Source organism: Anthonomus grandis, chromosome 4, assembly GCF_022605725.1.
Source record: "Anthonomus grandis grandis chromosome 4, icAntGran1.3, whole genome shotgun sequence".
NCBI lineage: Eukaryota > Metazoa > Arthropoda > Insecta > Coleoptera > Curculionidae > Anthonomus > Anthonomus grandis.
The window spans coordinates 15,237,796-15,258,303 of NC_065549.1; the positions used below are offsets into that span (position 1 = coordinate 15,237,796).

The window sequence follows — 20,508 nt, forward strand, 5'->3', positions numbered from 1 at the left end:
TTTCTTGCTCGAGGCTAAAAAATACCTTAATCTGTTTGATATTGCGTTTGAAAATTGCACAAACATATGGTAAATAACAGGTTCTAGGTTTGATTTCTAGAATATCCTGTTAGATTATAAGCTTTAATAAGATAATTGTAGTCATGTGTGTTAAACTTGATTATTGAATCGATAATATAATAGAGAGTGATTTATAGATCGTCATTCAAGATTATGTGACATATTTGATCAAATATTGATGAAACATTAAAAGAAGATTCACATTATTATCAGATTCTTTCAGATATTCCGTACTTCCGTTATTCTTTTATGGGCATAATATGTAAACATATATTTTTAAGAGCCATTTATCATATTTTACATGAATTTTTGTCCTATATAATAAATATGGTAATAAGAAAAGGATGAATATAGTATACTTTGTATAGAATGGTATAATTATATGAAATGTGAATCTTATTGTAAAGAGTGAATTCCAGACATGTAAGCAGAACTTTAAAATTAAAGTTAAGTTTAACGAGTATGAAGAGCGTAAAAATATCGAGTTTTACCGTTTCACATTTAGGAGACTAAAATTAATTTTTGAGTCTAGGCTCAAAAAATTATCGCAAAATATTTAAAAAGAATCTGCTTACGTGTGAGTCTAATAAATGTTGGTAATGGCTATCTCCATTCACCATACTATTGTATGCAGTTATATTGTATTATACTATATTATTAAAGAGATTTTGCTGAAAAGGTTGCCCTACGTTCTGCAATTCTTCATTCATGTCCAATTCTTCAGTTTAGTAAATCGTTAAATGAAATGAGCTTGTTCTCATAGATTTTGCTTTTTCAGTGACCCCAAAGAAAAAGTCTATAGGTGTTAAATCTGGCAATAGTAAAGGCTATTTAATAGCAGCTTTTTTCCAAGCCATTGTCCTAGCAACGTGTGATTGAAATATTATCGAATGAATAACACACATGTGCTGCTGAAACATCAATCTATCTATAATTTTAATTTTCAGTTATAGAAATTAATGCGGGATCAATGGCCTCCTGTAGTAGCACTAAGTACATTTCATCTGTCAAATTTCCAGGTAAGGAAAATGGACCTACCAAATTATCACCAAATATACCACCTCAAACATTTAATTTTTGTGGGTATTGGGTATGTACCTCCCAGTATACTCTGAGATTAGTATCGGATCGATATCGGTAGTTATGACGATTTATCACAAACAGCATTCATCAGAGAAACGCGTATTAAAGAAAACTATTTATTAGTTCTTGTACACGATGTATTTTGTACGGATGGAAGTTATGAGCTTTTTGAGTTTGTAACACCTGTTACAATTTCCAATTACTTGCCCTTGAATAGTCCATACCTTCATTCTCTACGGGATTTTGAATATTGCGTTTGCAATTCGCCACTAATCCAATTTTTTCAAAATTCAAAAACAACTTCTAGTGCATACTTTTGTTACACCCTATAAATCACTATACTAACATCGTACTACATTTTAAATCAATAAGAATAATTTCTTTTTTACATCTGGTAAGCAGAAATACTTCACACATATTTTTAACACAACTCTAGCCGTTTTTTACTGATAATATTATGCTGTGATAGTAACCAATTCAACTAAATCCATTTTGTTTATCCTTTTTGGTGTTATATTTGGCACCCTCCAATAATGGAAAGCCTCAAAATAAATCCATCCAGTTAATAAAATTAGACCCTCCAGTACTTTTACGCTACTTCCTAGCAATTTTTTTCAGCTAAAATATGCTGATTCAAAAATACCCCGTTAATATTATTTATGCCTTAAGTTTTCTATTTAAATGATTTAAACGCATTTTCCAGCGCTACTCCTCAGTTTATTTTGATTTTATCTGTTTTTAAAGCCTCGTTGATTCTGACGTGTATGTGGTATTTGTATACAGGTTGGCGAATAGGAGAGGCGAATAGGCATTATAAATGGCAAATTTATAAATATTTATTGACTTTTTTAAATATTTATCATTGTACCTCTTCCGAAAAAGTTCAATTGATTAAATGGTTTTATGGAGGCAATTTAGCAGAACAATGCAGGAATTTAATCTTGCACTAAAACTATTTTAAATGTAAATTTTGATACATCTTCTCGCCTCCAAGAATGTAGAAATTGTCACAGCAAAGCTTAGGAACCACCCATTGAAAGGGTTCAGGAGATAGAACGGCGGGAATAAATGGTTTGTAGTGCTTTAGTTTTGGATTCAAAACGATCGAGCAGAAGTGTTAAAGAGAACTTGCGTATGCACCATAAAACTGTGATGAGTATTTGGGAAAACATGAATAGAAATGTTTTAAATATTCCAAAACTCAGGAGGTGTTTCCTGAAAACAAGTGGCGAAAAATGGCATTTTGTGAAACCATGATGGAAAAGGCAAATAAAAATGAAAATTTTTTAGAAAATATTTTGTTTTTAGATCAGTCCTCTTTTCCAGTCCATTGCATGGTGAACACAGTCCTTCCATTGTTCGTTAATGGTCTCGTTAATGGTCTGTTAATGGTCAGAAAACAACCACAGAAGTTTTCAGTACCCTCAAAAGTTGTGTTTATGTCTGGGCTGGTATCTTCTGGTCTGGACGATCATATTATTGGGCCATTTTTTATTGAAAGTACTTTGCACGCCAAAAAATACCTTGAGTTGCTACAAAACCTACAAAAGTTTTTCCTGCCGTTTCCTGTCGTGACCTGAGATCAGTCTATTTTCAACAAAATGGCTGTTCTACTTATAATGCGGTTACAGTCGATGCTACCAGCCTTATCAGTGGGACTGGCAATATTAAATAGCCTCCAAGATCTCCCGATTTTCACTAAATGACTTTTAGTTCTGGGGTTATCTTAAGGAGACTATTTATAAAGAATTTAGAGAACTTAATAAACAAATTTATTGAATCTGCCAATTCCATCTACCTCAAACTCTTTTGGAAGTAAGAAACAGCTCTTACATATAGGCTAACCTTTTCTTTGCCTAAAGAAGGAGGTCTTTGTGTGCCTTTTATTTAAAGAATTATTTGTTAGGTTAATTATTAGGAGTTTAATTTTCTGTGCATTTATAATGCTTACACTCTATTTTTATTAGAGTTTATATTTTATTTTAATAAGAACAACGCTTTAATTGTCAATGTGCAATACATAGTATAAAAAATTTTTAATTAGGAATCTATGGCGGGTTTTACACATGTAATTTCTGCATAGAATTGCATACATTAGCAAAATAATTTACTAATGGCGCGCAATCTTTTTTCAAAATTTGCTGCAAGAGATACAGAGATAAACTAAAATAAAATGTAAAATAATCCAGCTCGAATCTCGACTACTTACGTACTGACGCGGCGGTGGCGTTGCAACATCTCGTGTGCATGATCGTATATGTGTAGTGATCCATTCGCCAATCTGTATATATTTTTGAACAGGCTTATACAGGGTGTTATAAAATTCAGTTAAAATATCTTAAGAGTGTATTGTTGGACTTAAAATAAAACTTTTTTTCCTCTAAACATGTATCCTAAAATGCGTCCCCTGAGACTTGCAGCCCGTGCAAATTGCTAGAAGAAATCGAATATTCGTCCCCGTTTTTTGCGCGCTCTTTTCATTTTAGGTCCAAAAAATGGTGTAAATCCCGTTTTGGGGGATGATTCAGGGAAGATTACCCTTATGAACGCCCCTATTTTATATTTTCTATAAAAAATTTAAAAAAAAACTAGCAACACCATCTAGTTAGCCATAAAAAAATTCTAAAATTTTTGTCCCTTGCATTTTTTTGATATAATTAAGGGAATATTTTTTAACTCGATTAAACTATCAAATTAAAAAAAAAACCAAGTGGGCCGTGACTGCTTTAATTGTTGTCAAATCTAATTAATTTAATCAAAAAAATGCAAAAAAAGTAATTTTAGATTTTTCATGGCTAATTAGATGGTGTTCTAGATTTTCAAATTTTTTATTGGAAACAAGATATGGGCTATCATAAGGCTAAACCACCTGACTTCCTCCCTATAATGGGGCTTATACTAATTTTTATTCTCGCATCATACATTGTTTGAACGTCTCAATTCAATCAAACCTCTTATGAAAGTCTATAAATGCCAGGTGGAGAGGTATGTTCTATTCTGTTGTTTTTTCTACTAATATTCTTATTTATTTATTTTTAGCAGTACAGCCCAACAGTATAAACCATTTACAGAGCTAAAGGTTACAATAATGTTTTAATAATTTTTAAGATATAGTAAAAGCATACATAAACCAATATATTCTCCGTAACATCACAGTATAAACTATATTTTAATAATTTATAGTAATAATCTCAAACTTATATAAAAATAAGCAACCACAAATCATTAAGCCTAAAAAAGAATATATATTTCTATACCTAAATCTCAATGAGTGAGAATTGGTAATTCATCTTGGCTGACTCTACATTCAGCACTACAACACACCAAATCTTTGTAATTTTTTGAGTTAAAGCAATATGTTAAATTAGTCTAATAGGCCGTTTATTAGACTAATTTAACATATTGCTTTAACTCAAAAAATTACAAAAAATTAATTAACATAAGTGCTCTTTTTATCCCGCTGGCCTTAATTACTTACATAATTGGGCACATCGAAATCGCCAATTATTAAAAAGTTGCCAGTTATGTCTAATTGTAATAGCATATCAAAGAATCTTTCAAACTTCTCATCGGTTATTTTTGGACGTATATATATTAAAAGCACAAACAGTCGTTTATAATAAAGTAAACATTTACACAGATTAAAATCTATATAAGAAAAAATTATTAGAGATATGACTAGTGTCTATTGTTGAGCACACTATTGGGTTTTTGACAGCCAGAAGAACACCGCCTCCACGCGATAAATTAACTTGAACTTCGATCTTTTTGGCGTACCTCGTATTCAGCTGGAAATAATGCGACAATGTCGTACTCACAATCGCTTATTGAAAAAAAGAATGTATCGATTTTGGAATTTAAGCCGAGCACATTTTGATAATAGCGTGATGGAGTGTTATTGTCGAACATGTTGAGTTGTTTTAGTTTTTTGAATGAAAGTTGTATCTGGTGTTTGTAGTTTTCGGTTCTGGAACTAACGTTTTTCTCTTCGATGAACGTTGTTCCAATGGATTGGCTACCAAGATTACCTTACTGGCAACTGGTGGGGCATTAGGCAGTGCAGTTTCAATTGGTGGTAGGTCAGGGCTTGATTCAGATGGTTCAGGATTTTGTGGAACAAGCTTTTGCAGATCTTCTAGGCGCCATGTTTTATTATCAATTATTAGACAGTCCTTTTTCAACTTAACGGATTACCCTTGGTTTTTGGCAGACTTCTTATAAAATAGGTGCTTTTTCTTTAAATCAAGTAGCTCTTTAGGTAGGTCTTTTGAGATCGCATACTCAGTGTTTTTTAGTTTATACACCGCTTTTAACATGGAACGAGCGGCAGAGTTCCTTACAAACTTAATTAATATTGGCCTTACTCTATTATTATTTTCAGATCTTCCAATCCTAAAGGCCTTATCAATGTCTTGGGATATAATATTAATATGTAGCATAGTCTGTGCAAATTCCGATAATATAGCATCAGGGTCTTCATGAATAGTTTCCCTAATGCCAAACAGGACTAGGTTTTTGAAACGAGTTTGATATTCTAATTGCTGAACTCTGTCTCTGAGTGCTTTATTCTCCTTCTCGAGTTTTTTAACAGATTGCATATTTTCGTTTAGTTTGATGCCAAGGTCTTGTATTATTTCAGCTTTCATAGACTTATGGACTATAGATGGTCGATGGTTTTGCGTAACTCCGCTTGCTTCATTGGTTGATATGTATACAATTTGTTGACCAATCTCTTAGTAATAATCTCGTTGAGGAGTTTATACAGATGAGACAGAAGGCTTATTGAGCGATAATTTTATCTATTGCCACTATCCTCTTTCTTAAATAGAACACTTTTTTTACCACTCATAATGTATTTTAGCTTCTTGCTCATTTTGCATGTAATTCTATCTTCACTTGGACTACGTCCGTTTTTAATTTTCTTAGGGGTGGCCTGTATTTCCTGTATGGATATCTCGGGGATGTTTGCACAGTCCACGTTATATATAGTAACTTTTTATGCCTTGTTGAATATGCCTGATAAAAAGTATACCGCTATCCTACTACAGCTCTATTATTAAGTGTCCCTCTGGTAAATAAACATGACGGATCCGAGCGTTTTTTAAAAAACCTAATGGACCATCGTTTTTGATGCGTCACATATATCGCATATTTCGCATGTAAAAGTTTTTTTAATAACTATTTAAATGGGTGCATAATTAGATCCTTAAAAGTAATATTGATAGAATACTAATTTTCAAAAATAAATTGTAGCGGATTCCACAACAGAAGTAAGAAAATTGCTGTTTTTCAAATCATTATATCGTTTTATTAGAATTTGTTATATTCTTTATCTTTCTTAAAAAAAATTCTCCCTCGTATTTACATAACATTATACTATATTACTTATATAATAAGATAATATTATGAAATATGTTAAACTTCAAAATGCTTCATATACAGGGTGTTTCACTTTTTTGTAGCAGGACTTTAACAGTATTTAGAAAAATTAATTTTAAGGTAGGTTTCTCATATAAATATTGATCGTCAAACTTTTTGTTTCTAAGATACAGTGCGTCAAAGTTTCCCAAAAAAAAGGTTTTATTTTTTAATATCCGAACTATCAAAGATATTGAAATCAAAATTGGTATAAACAATTCTAGGATGAAGGGTCATAATCGTAAATAATGTCATGTTTCTACGTTGGCCAGTAGCGGAGATATGACTAATTAATAATGTTAATGTGACTAAAAAAGTAGCACGCCACTTAATTAAGTCGATTAAACGGTCATTTCTAAATAGTGCATTTAATTGTAAACAAAAATGCCCTCTTGATATTTTTTCGCATCTGACTCAAATTGGGTTGTAAAAATCACTTAAGATTTGAAGATAAATTTATTTCAACCATCTAATAAATCGCAACATATAACAATACCACAAATACTTATAACTTATTTATAACAAACAACAGATTACAAGAACACAACAAACAATTAACAAATTTAAAGAAGGTGTTCGAAATGTGAACCATTTTCTGCAATACATAATTCACATCGACGAATAAGCGAACGTGAAATATTATTTAGAAATGGTACTATTTCATTACAAGCAATTCTAATTCTATTTATAAGGTCATCCCTTGTTGGAACAGGTGTCGCATACACTCTTTCTTTTAAAAATCCCCATACTGAAAAGTCTAAGGGGTTTAAGTCTGGGGATCGTGGAGGCCACGCTACTGGCCCTCCACGACCCATCCACCTTTCTGGATAATGGGTATCCAACCAGTTTCGCACAATTCTCCCATAATGCGCAGGACAACCGTCAAGCTGGAACCAACTCCGTCTCCTTAAATTTAAAGGAATATCTTCCCACATATTCGCATGCTCCCGTTCTAAAAATTCCAAGAAGGCTGCAGCATTTACCCTTGGTGGCAAAAAATATGGTCCGAAAAGTCGATTGTCATAAATACCAATCCAGACATTAACACTAAATTCATGCTGGAAGTTTCTTGGTCGAATTCCATGTGGATTTTCATGCCCCCAAATGTGCTGATTATGGAAATTGACCACTCCACGCCGAGTGAAGCACGACTCATCGCTCCACAACACGTTATTTAAAAAACCTGGAGTATTATTAGCTGCATTAAGAATCCAACGACAAAGTGCAGTTCTTTGCTCTTCATCTCCTGGTTGTAATCCCTGAACAGGCTGCAAATGATAAGGACGTCTATGATCCCGTCTTAACACTCGGTAAACACGGGAAGCTGAAATTCCTAAACCAGCGGAAACTCTTCTAATACTTGTTGTAGGATCTCTGTTGAACTCACGCAAAATTTGTTGCCTATTTCTCTCTATTCGAAAATTTACATTATTTTCATTTCCTCGTACATTGCCTAAACCATTCTCAATAATTTGTCGATGGACTCTTACAAATACAGAAGGATGTGGATGCCTTCTAATCGGATATCTGCGCATATATTCCCGGGCTGCTTCTGCGGAGTTTCCATTTGCAACCCCATAAATAAAGTGGATATCCGCTAACTCTTGATTTGAAAACATAAATGGCATTTTGACACAAAAACGATAAGAAGAAATAAACAAATAACACTTTTTGAGAACGCAATTGCAATTTGACACGATAATACTAATACGACATTTACATTTTATGACACTGTTTTTATTTCATGGCACAATATTCAAATTATTAAAATAAATTAATATAAATAACATTTCACGTTCGGTTATTCGTCGATGTGAATTATGTATTGCAGAAAATGGTTCACATTTCGAACACCTTCTTTAAATTTGTTAATTGTTGTGTTCTTGTAATCTGTTGTTTCTTATAAATAAGTTATAAGTATTTGTGGTATTGTTCTATGTTGCGATTTTATTAGACGGTTGAAATAAATTTATCTTCAAATCTTAAGTGATTTTTACAACCCAATTTGAGGAGAAAACGGAGTCAGATACGAAAAAATATCAAGAGGGCATTTTTGTTTACAATTAAATGCACTATTTAGAAATTATCGTTTAATCGACTTAATCCAGTGGCGTGCTACTTTTTTAGTCACATTAACATTATTAATTAGTCATATCTCCGCCACTGGCCAACGTAGAAACATGACATTATTTACGATTATGACCCTTCATCCTAGAATTGTTTATACCAATTTTGATTTCAATATCTTTGATAGTTTGGATATTAAAAAATAAAAACTTTTTTTTTGGGAAACTTTGACGCCCTGTATCTCAGAAACAAAAAGTTTGACGATCAATATTTATATGAGAAACCTACCTTAAAATTATTTTTTCTAAATACTGTTAAAGTCCTGCTACAAAAAAGTGAAACACCCTGTATATTTAACTGTTTTTCTAATAATATGTTTAAGAACTAATAATAAGTAAAAAACATGAACTTGAACTGAGGAAAGTTATAATGAAAAGTGAAACTTAACATAGTTACATATTTTGATTTAAACAAATCATCTAAACTGTGGATCACAACTACAAATACACACAATCCACCACCACTACATATCCATAACTACAAGACACACACAGGATGTGTATTGAATATAGCAAATACCAAATCGTCTAATTTTTGTAATATATAATTTTTTATCTAATTTTTCTTTAATAATCCTGAGAGAAGAGATCACTGTTAAGATAAACATTTTATCATTTAAAAGTCGATAAACCACTAATCGGCGAATTACACAGTGACTGACTTTTTGACCCACCGTTCGATAAATATTGGAAATTCGTTTATAGTTTTAAATTCGGTAAATATTTAAGAATAACTGCCTTTTTATTACAGCTTAAATATCACTTAAGCATTGCAAGCATCTTTTAATAATTTAAATCTTTAAATAGCATATTTAGCATCTTTAAATTTGATGAGTCTTTAAATTATTACTGCCAATAACCGATTAAGAATAACTTTTTTTTATTGATTTTAGTTTGACGAACGTTGGAGAAGAGATGGAAAAATCACTGTTAAGATAAATATTTTGTATAAATTGAACTAAACAGTGAGAAAAAATATAACATACATATTAAATGATACAATATAAAACAGAATAAAATGTTTTATCATCTAATAGTCGATGAACGATTATAGAAAAGTGAACTAAACAGTGAGGTTATTTTTATTGACCACCGTTGGATAAATTCTAAAAAATCACTGCTGAGATAAATATCATGTTAATATTAAAAATTATTAATCTACTATTAAATCAAATGCCTATGTAAAAACAGTAACCGATTAACTTATTAAAGATAAAAACAAATAATTTTCAATAACGTCAAGTAACTTTCATAATATGCAACGTTTAAATAAGTGGTTTTCGGTATAATAACTTCTTTTCTCTGTATTAAAATAAATTACTCAACTTTGAAAACACCCTGTATATACACACACATACATAATGTGTCTTGTAATTGACACACTCGGTTTCTCTCTTGTATCTAGGATACACTTTAGGTCTGATGATGCTTTTTTTAAAACGGAAAAAAAATATTTATTCTTGTTATGTAAATTTGGTAACATAAATCGTTTGAAATATTAATACCGAATAAAATCTAGGGGGTACTTTGGGTGACACGCAATTAATTAATAGGAATTAAACAAAGAACTAAAATAAGTTTTAAAAAATAATGAAATTTTTTTTAAAACGAATATATTTTGTAAGAGGGAAAATTTTTTTCAAAATGAAAAATATGCTGCAAAAAATTAAAATTTTAACGAATACATTTTGAAACAAAATGTAAATTTAATTTTGAAGATATTTTTGTTAAGTTCGTTATGTTATGCATAAAGCATAATAAACAAAACAAAAAATTACATAAACATTTTAAGCAATACATTTAAGAATAATAAAAAACATTTTTTTACATTGAAGAAGAATCGATACATATCTATCGATAACATAAAGGAATAAATTCCCTAAAAAGTAATAATGATATTTTATTTATGTCAAAAAGGAAAGAAAATTGGACAAAACTCTGACAAGGCGATGCACAACTGAATAAAATTGACATATTAATTGTTTTTAAAAAATAAAATACAAACCTCTAGTGATACGATATTAGTAAATAAATTTTAATAAAACAAAAATTTAAATAATATTAGAATTTAAATTAATTAATGAATTTCCAAGAAATTTTAGAAAAAATTTAGTTGGGTTAATTTGGCTGCTAAATCGTTTTAAATAGTGAAAAACGCACATACAAAATTAGCTATTAAAACATGAATATATTAAATATATCAGTAAATTTTCAGAAAACTGCAAAGATAAGTAAGTAATATACATTAAAATTCATAAAACTAGTAACTTTATTGTTACGTTTAAAAAATTACTATAAACTTGTATAATAATTATTGTTTTGCAAATGCTTTTTTTATTAATGTTATTTTGATATATTTTTTCTTTTATATGCTTTTAAACGATATTCTATATCTTATAAGTTCAAATGTGTTCTTTAAAATGGTTATATTATTAATATTGTTTTTAAGTCGTGTATTGCGTATATACCTTCTAGCATGACTTGCGATACTTACTTTTAAATATTTGTTCTAGATTATGCCACCGGTCCGATGGAAGTCTTGGATTACCGGTAAGTATTTTGTTTATGTAATAAATGCAAATCAAAATTGTACATAATAACTATTTTATTACCGATTTCCTGAACCATAGAACAGTTTAAGAAACAAATAAAACAATGATTTATCGAATTTTAGTTAAATTAATTATAGGTTTAAGCGTTTTGCAATTCCAAAACATACGCTGCACGTAAATTAATCAAATGTTTTTTTAAAATTAAATTAGTGTTATTGCCACATTTATCTGGTTTAAGGTTTTTCATTTTATGCAGACATTTACATACCTGTATATACTATAACTTAGGTATTTAACAGTTCATATGGGAATGTGAAGGTAACTTGCAAAGAACTGTTAAAAAACAGCTTACCACTAATAATAACTTTAGATCAACTACAGGGTGATTTAGAAAGATTTAGTAATAAATAAACAGATTCATTTTCGCATTTCTTTTGTTTATAAGCATACAGCAAAAACCTGTTAAGTATGATGAAGCATACATCAGTAAGTATAGTATTTTCACTTTTTTACAGTTATGGTGATCATCGCGCTTCAGGAAAAAGGATCGTCTCCGATGGCCGCTGCTCAACAGATGCAGGTATGTGTTAATGGTTTTCTTACATTGGACCATACTATTAACCTGGTTTTTAGAAATCGACAGGTTTTTTATAACATTTAACGATATACGGCGAAGTATCTGATTGACGTAGCTAATAAGGAAATATTGCATTTTTTAAACTATTATATTAATGATAATTTTAATTTATTTGTGTTACTGTGGTTTGTTTACTGTCATTTTAATTAATGATAAAACGTTATTACTACTTTCGTAGTTTATGAAAGCAAGGGCGTACCCAGGATTTCAGCTAGGGGGGAGAGGGGGTAGCTCATACCTGTTTCGAGAAGATGGTCGGTCGGGTATATTAAAACAAGATATTATAGGTTTGTTCTAGCAGGAAATTTGGGATGGTTTGAAACTAGTTTGATGTATATTGCAGTTGCGCACGACCAGACTGAAACCGTGTTGCAAACAGTTTCGGACTTATACAGTGCATCCCAAAAGTTATGTCTAAATTCATTTAAAATTCAGGGGTGTGTTCGAAAAAAAAAACGCTCAGACCCGTCGATATTTATTTCAAGTTGCGCATTTTTGTACGTGAAGTTTGAATATACAGGGTTGCTCAAAAATAAATTACGACTATCAACTTAATTTTTTCAAATGAAAGCACCTTTTTTTAATTTAATTTTTGAATTTCGCATGGAATTCTACGTATGTTTCATGCATCATGTCCTAAAGTCAACAGTTATCAAAAAAAAGACGACCAAACATTATTATTGAAGTTCACCTTACGAGTCACCTTATCTCTGAGAATTTGTATACAGAGCAAAATTCCATTCATTCGTGTTTTTTTATTGTTGGCTGGTGACCGTGAATTTTCATAGAAAATGTATGATAGTCGTATGCCAAACAGATATTGTAAAGTGGGAAGTGTACGAGCAAAGTTGCGTTTTTCACAATGGTAAACTTAACGGAACGAGAAAAAATTGAAATTCTGTGCATGGTTGGGTTTGGTGATAGAACACGTACTCAAAGCTCCTCAATTATTCAATGAAATCCATCCTGATCGTCATCCGATATGTCTAAAGGTGGTGAGTAGAATAGAGGCTAAATTTAGAGAATTCGGTCATGTTAGAGATCTGCCGAAATCTGGTCGTCCTGCTCGAGATGAAAATGAACAACTTGACGTTTTGCCACAGCATAAAGAAACTTTTTGCTGTGGTTTTGCTTGTGGTTTGTTTCTTTATGCTGTGGTTTTGCTTTCTTTGGAAGAAAATCCATGCACTCCTCTGTCGCAGATTGGGGCAAATTTACACATGGCGAAATCTATAGTTCACTAAATAGTTAAAAAGCACAAATATCACCCCTACAAAGTTATTCCTGTGCAAGAGTTATTTGATGACGATTTCGATAGGCGAAATGAGTTTTGTGAACGCTTACAAAACATGTGCAATCTAAATAATAATTTAGTAACAAATATTATTTTTTCTGATGAAGCCACGTTCTGTTTGAATGGTATTGTGAACAGACAAAATTGTCGATATTGGGCAACAGAAAATCCGCATTGGATGATGGAGGTAAACACCCAGTACCCTCAAAAACTAAATGTGTGGTGTGGAATAGTGCGCGGAAGAGTAATAGGTCTCTTTTTCTTTGAACAGACTTTAACGGGACAAGTGTATCTCGATTTTCTCCAATTTGAATTAGTTCCAGCATTACTAGCTTTATTTCCAAATCCATTGGACCCAGACTATCCTGATGAAGAACTAATTTTTCAGCAAGATGGCGCTCCTCCGCACTATGCTGCCACTGTGCGTACATTTTTGGATGAAACCTTTCCCAATCGGTGGATAGGAAGGAGAGGACCCATCGAATGGCCTGCTAGGTCGCCTGACCTAACACCGATGGACTTTTTTTGTGGGGATACCTTAAGTCAAAGGTAATGGCCAAATAATCTAGACGACTTGAAGGAGAGAATTTGCAGAGAAGTGCGCGCCATAACTCCGGAAATGATTGAAAATGCAACGAGACTTTATTGATCGCCTTGGATATTGTCAAGCCGTGAATGGCAACCATTTTGAACAATTAACTTAATTTTTGTCCTTTTTTTATTTGTTACATGAATCGTCTTTTTTTCGATAACTGTTGACTTTAGGTATAGGACATAATGCATGAAACATACGTAGAATTCCACGCGAAATTCAAAGATGAAATAAAAAAAGGTGCTTTTATTTGAAAAAATGAAGTTGATGATCGTAATTTATTTTTGAGCAACCCTGTATATACAAACTTTACGTACAATAATGCGCAACTTGAAATAAAGATAGACGGGTCCGAGCGTTTTTTTTTCGAACACACCCCTGAAGTTTAAATGAATTTAGACATAACTTTTGGGAAGCACTGTATGTGCTAGAACATCTTTTTAAGACAGGACGTTGACATTTCGCAACTCAAAACCGTTATCTAATATGTTTGTTGGTTAGGTTTTATGTTATTTATTTTGAACATATTTATTTTAAATATTTTTCAATAGAAGTAATTATTTTATTATGAGTGTAATAAATATTATTTTTTAAAATGCATACCATTGATGTTAATGGTAATTTTACTACTGCTGTAGGAACTTTCTCTAAATAGCCAATATTCTTATTTGTAGGCCTCCAAAAATTTCTTATTTCACCATTAACAACGGTTTCTAAACAAGAAAATACTCAAACACCAATTCCTATACAACAGTCCCAAAAGTTTTTTAGGCCAGGAAGTTTAGTAAATAAAATATCTTCATTATATAATAAAGATGACAGAAACATTTTTCATGGGGTACCTATGCCAAGTTTGCTGATTCACCACCCACATTCTTTTAATGCCAAGGCTGCCTTAAAACTTGTCTAGCAACAAAATTTCTGTATTCAGCAGCATCCCTATTATCATTAATTAATCATTATTATATAGATTATCTTCATCTTGTCCGGCATCGTTGGGGGGTAAAGGTAGTTCTATGTTTATTTGAGCTTCGGCAATTACATTTTTCCCATTAGAAATAAATTGTGTGGTACACAGCAGGCCCGAATAAAGTGGTACAGTTGTTGCCATTTTTGCTTCAGCAAGCCTAAACAATGCTCAATGACATATCGATTTGTTGATAGCTTTAAATTAAAGTTTCCCTCTATGGCTGTAAGGTTTCCTCTATCTTTATATGGAGTTAAAAGATTTTTTAAACAGGAATAGCCACTGTCTCCCGGTAAATAAAAATCTTGATACCTCTCTACCAATTCCGCACAGAGAGGAGAATTTGTAAAAACTCTGCTATCATAAACAGAGCCAGGATATCCAACAAAAATATCCCTTATCAATAAATCATGATCACAAACCACTTGCATCTGAAAATAATTTTAAAAGGTTGAGTGAACAAAATAGTTGCTTAGGTCAAAAAATTGAATTCTCAGACTCTATTTTCCAAAATTATGTTAATCAAAAAATGCTAGAGGTTCAAGTGGTAAAGCTCAATAATAACTATAAATAGGTATTTCTTATTTAACTGACCTGGATGGAGTAAAAATTCTTTCTGTTTAAATATGAGTCTGGATCATTTTTAGGCTTATCAATCTTTATATGAGTACCATCAATAGCCCCAATGGCCCCTGGGAATCCATATTCTCTGAAATGTTGTTCAATAGTTGTCTTTACAAGATCAGATGGCCATTTGGTGACATTCTACTTAGAAAATATATTATCCTTTTAAGGACGTAAAAAAGGCAGCTAATTGTGATGTCAAATCTATCTCCAACATCTCTAAATGAAGAAGCTTCATGACCAGCAAACCACAAAAAAAATTATGTTGTTCATAGGCTGATAGCTTGCTATTTCCACCAATAGTGACTTAAAAAACTCACTTTCTTCAAATCTATGGCCAATATCTTGAGGCACTTGTCTGCTAACTCGAAAATGCTCAACAAATTCCTGGTTATTGTATAGTAGTACAGTAACTTCGAGGTAGCCTTCGTTCTTTGGTCTCTTGTGGCCTTGGAACAGGATATCTACTAGTTCATTATCACTCGATACATTAGAATTGATCGAACTTAAAGAGTCTGATGACATCATGGATTCTCTTAAAACCTGTAATAATAAAAATTAGGATATATTTATATATCCAATATATAATGTAAAATTACACAGAATTTTATTGAATTTTTTATATACCTACCTTTAGATATTTTATAAATACAGTAGTACATTAACTCTAAAACCAGCCCTTTAACAGCAGCAAAAATGAAATTTTAATTATCCCACAATGAAACATGATCAAACCCCAAGATCAAACTCCAAATCCGATATACATTTCTTATTGATTATCTAAATGACAAACAAAAAAAGAAAACAGAGTTTTGACATATACCTTGCGCATGTCTCAAACCGAAATCCCTAGGAAATTCTACGGACTACTTTGAGTAGTTTGAAACCAATTTCCAAACTGAACTTTGTTGTTGCTAGAACAGTTGACAGGCAATCAGAATCCCGGATTAGTTTTGGAACGCGTACTTTCGTCTGCGCAGATTCCGGACGTGTATCCCGTTTGTGTATTGGTCAAATTTCTGCTAGAACAAACCTTATATCTATAATAATCATAATATATAATGTCCAGTGCAGAGATCTATTAGAATCTTTGATGTGTCGCAGATGCCGCACTAACTAGTCCGTGTGCCTATGTCGTATTTATTGTCGCATGATATACATGTTTAAATAGCAACATTTTATATTGTTTATCTATAAAATCATTTTAAATATACGTAAAACCCCATGTTTTATCCTATTTTTTATTTTTCTTTCAAATATGTCCATTTTTAGAACGAAAATAATAATATTAAAAAATTGACCGCGGACTAATATCCAAGCATCTTACAAAATATTTTAAACACTTCCAGCACTCACAGACTTGTCACCTCTTTTTAGCCAGTCTATTAAACAAAGATAAAACACCTGCGTTCTGGCGATTCCTACTTTAGGCTGTGCAAGTGATTGTGTATCTCCCTCTATCCCACTGATTTTGAGAATTACGGGGCCGTACTCAAATAAATTTTTGGGCTGTTTTTGTATTACCAAAGTATATAGATTTCAACTAGACTGAGTTAAGAGTTAGACTGTGATATTACCTACTTTCGTCGTGTTTTTAAAGAGATCTTTAAGGATGGGTCTATCACCTTTAATAGTTGGGAGGGGGGTCATGTGAGGGTATTATTATTTGACGTTTATGAATGTGGAGAATTTAGAATTTGGCCTGTATTCGTTTAAATTTTCTGCAGTTTTTACTGTAAGGAAGTGTGTTTTTTTTATTTGTGTTTATGAATTTGTTTTGGTATTACACCTAAAGACCTTAAACTGTTTCGACCCTGGCAAAATAGGCAGGAAAATTTGGCAAATGAAGAGGAAAGTGTTTGTGTGGGCTTATGGAGACCGTGGGTGCACAAGAAAGACAATAACATTTGTGATGAAAACAATAAGAGTGATCTGGACAGTGAGTGAGACTCTGATAGTTCATTTTCTAGTGTTGAGGAAGCAAAAAGAAGCAAGGGAAGTAGAAGCTACAGGGGAAAATCAAGCAGTTTTAAAACGTAATTGTTTAAGTACAGACGCCAAACAAATTTATCTAAATATCTATACCAATCTAAGGAATAATCCTCAGTTCACAAATGATTGTAGTGTTGTAGTGCAAAAAACAGCGTTTTAACAGGGCCCCCCTTCGCCCTTTACATTTATCTGGAAACTCGTCGTCTGAAATAAATTTCTCGGCGCTCTTCACTATGTTTTTCCCGTTGGGCAATGGCTAGACGACGAGTTTCCAGATAAATGGATAGGGCGAAGGGGTCCTATAGAATGGCCTGCTAGATCTCCTGATATAACGCCGTTAGACTTTTTTCTATAGGGTTATTTGAAATCTATTGTGTTTACTCCCCAACCTGAAAGTTTGGATGAACTTCGTCAACGCATCATCGACAGCTGCCATGATATCCCACAACATGTTTTTAAATATGTCCGTCGGGAATTTGAACATCGCTTATGTCATTGTTTGGCCAAAAACGGGCAACATTTTGAACACTTATTAAAATAAAAACTGATATTTTCATGTTTTTGTTTTCTATCTGAACAAATTAAGATAAACAAAGATTTTTCTAATTTTCTCGAAAACGAATCGACCGATTTAAAAAAATCAAACGTCAAAATAAAAGACTTCGAAAGACCTTTTAACCAAGCTATTACTTGATACCCCTTGCCATTCAAAATTTTTAAGGGGATGACCCTGGGCGGCAGAGGGTGAAGTAATTTTAGGTTAGAAAGTTGTCAATTGCCCCTTGACAAACCTTTTGACGTAGGGGCAATGGGGGAATAAGGAACAGGGGCAATAATTTTTTTTAATGTGAAAAATCTGAAAAAATTATACAAGACACTTAAACCATTTAACTAGACGGTATATAAAGTCGATTTCGCATTGCTGTATATTTTATGAATTTTTTTGACAGAATTGCTAACTCTGCCTAAAACTTTATCACCTCAAAGTGGTGCGTTTCAAATATATTTTTTTAAATTTGCCCTAAGAAATTTTTTAACATTAGTTTCGATACCGTAGCTTGTAGACGACTGAAAGGCCTTTATTTTCTTTTTTCTCAGATCTCCCTGCAATAAACGCGTACACCATAGTGGAATTGTTTCTTATTACCCCAATTATTTTATTTAATGGGGCAATAAGAAACCCTATTGTGGGGTAATAAGAAACTATTATTATTAGTCCTTCTTGTTGTTGCAGGTAAATCCAGTTAAGTAAAAATGCCCAGAAATTACAAAAAGAAGGGAATAAGTGTAACCTATGACCCTGATCGTATGACAGAAGCTATACCTGCAGTTCTCAGAGGTTTAACACTACGTGCCGCGGCAGAACAATACGAATTACCATTTGGGACGCTTTCCAAACAATACAAAAAAGTGGGTGATGTGAAAATGGGTGGTGGGTGAAAGCCTGAACTTAGGTATAAAGATGAACAGGACCTTGCTCAGTACGTAAGAGTTAGCGCGCTACATGGTGAAGGACTAACGAAAAAAGAGACATTAACACTTGTGTCACAGTTTATTAAGGAAGAGAAAATAGAAACCAGATGGAAAGATCGAAAAGGTCCTGGTGAGGATTGGTTTCCTGGATTCTTGGCGCGCCATCCTCAGCTAGCCATAAGAAAAGGTGAAGCTCTCAGCTCACAAAGGGTCAGAGGAACGGATCCCTTTGTCATCAGACGTTTTTACGATGACATTTCAAAAATGTTCAATGAACTAGGCATTGGCTCTGAAAATGGTGGCCTCTTGTTCAACTATGATGAAACCTCCTTTTCACACGATCCAAAGGATATGAAGATCGTGGCAGAAAAGGGAGTCAAAAGAATCTCGAGAAATATTGCGGGAACTGGGAAAACAAATACAACAGTTTTAGCCTGCGGAGCAGCTGATGGGAAAAACTTGCGCCTTTCATAATTTTCACTGGGAAGCAGATGTGATCCACATGGATTCCAGAATATGAATACCCCGGTATGCGATATGCTGTTCAAGAACATGGTTGGATGGATGGGAATTTATTTAATAAATGGTTTAAATAATTATTTTTACCATCCGTTCCTTCCAATGAGCAAAGACGCAAGAAGGTTGTCTTGTTTTTTGATGGAGTGATCTTTCATATTAGCTACAGTCTAGTGAAACTTGCACAAGAAAATAATGTCGTACTGGTCAAATTTCCACCAAATGTAAGTCATTTCATTCAGCCACTTGACAAAACAGTCATTAAGACTATGAAAAAGTACTATGAAAGTATCCTGGAAAATTGTTGACAAAAGCACAATTTGCTGAGCTTATTGGTACTTTGTGGGAAGAGCCCTTCAAATCCTGGAACCTTAGGTCCGGTTTTCAATCAACGGGACTTTTTCCTGTAAATTTTGACAAGTTTCCAGAGACTGACTATGATCCTATAAAATTTAAAAGGTTCAAGGAAGCTGGAAATATTGCTGAATATACCAATCCAACCGAGGACCAGCCTCAACTTGCTCCAAGTCCTGTTGCATCAGTTTCGCCATCTCTATATAATCCAGAAGATATCCCTGGCCCTAGTCACAGACTTACTGCCTTTGAAGCCCAGGAAGGTGAGCGACTGAAGGAGAGGTCTTCTCAAGTTAAAGAAATAAAAGAAACAAGCAACTCCAGTTTTGAGTTATTCATTAGAAAAAAGCTTTCCGAAACTCTTTCTGAAGTTGCGAAAAACACAACTGCACCAGGAAAGAGAAAGAAAGTATCGCAAGGTGTTGGAGAAATTCTGACTTCAGCTGTGGTAGCTCAATGCCTAAAAAACCTTTTTGAATCCAAAAAAACAAAAAAAGATGAAAAGACACGGGGAAAGTATACAAAAGAAAATTCAAAAAAGACCATATCCAAGCAAAGAAAAACCATCGAGGACTCCTCAACTTCCGAAGATGAGCAAGATCTCGACCCAAAACTATTGGAATCGGATGATGCTTCGGATGACTGGAGCGATATGGATGACCAGCCCCTAGAAACCCTACGTGTTAAGCTGAAACATGGTGACACAGCACAAGTGAATCTGGAAGAAGAAAAATACTTTTCTGTCTATTATGACATCAACTGGTATTTAGGTCGGATTATTTCCATCACAGATAACACTTGTATGGTCAAATTTTAAAAA

At 32.8% G+C, this 20,508-nt stretch overlaps 1 protein-coding gene across 1 annotated transcript in view; it reads left to right on the forward strand.

Moving 5' to 3' along the window:
* LOC126735144 (mucin-5AC-like) overlaps window positions 1–20,508 on the forward strand; it is a 48,694-nt gene that overhangs the window by 17,190 nt on the left and 10,996 nt on the right. Inside the window, exons 2-3 of the mRNA XM_050439077.1 lie at window positions 11,201–11,237; window positions 11,755–11,819. Coding sequence (XP_050295034.1) covers window positions 11,204–11,237; window positions 11,755–11,819 — 99 coding nt within the window. The 5' untranslated portion in view covers window positions 11,201–11,203. The remainder of the gene's footprint in view (window positions 1–11,200; window positions 11,238–11,754; window positions 11,820–20,508) is intronic.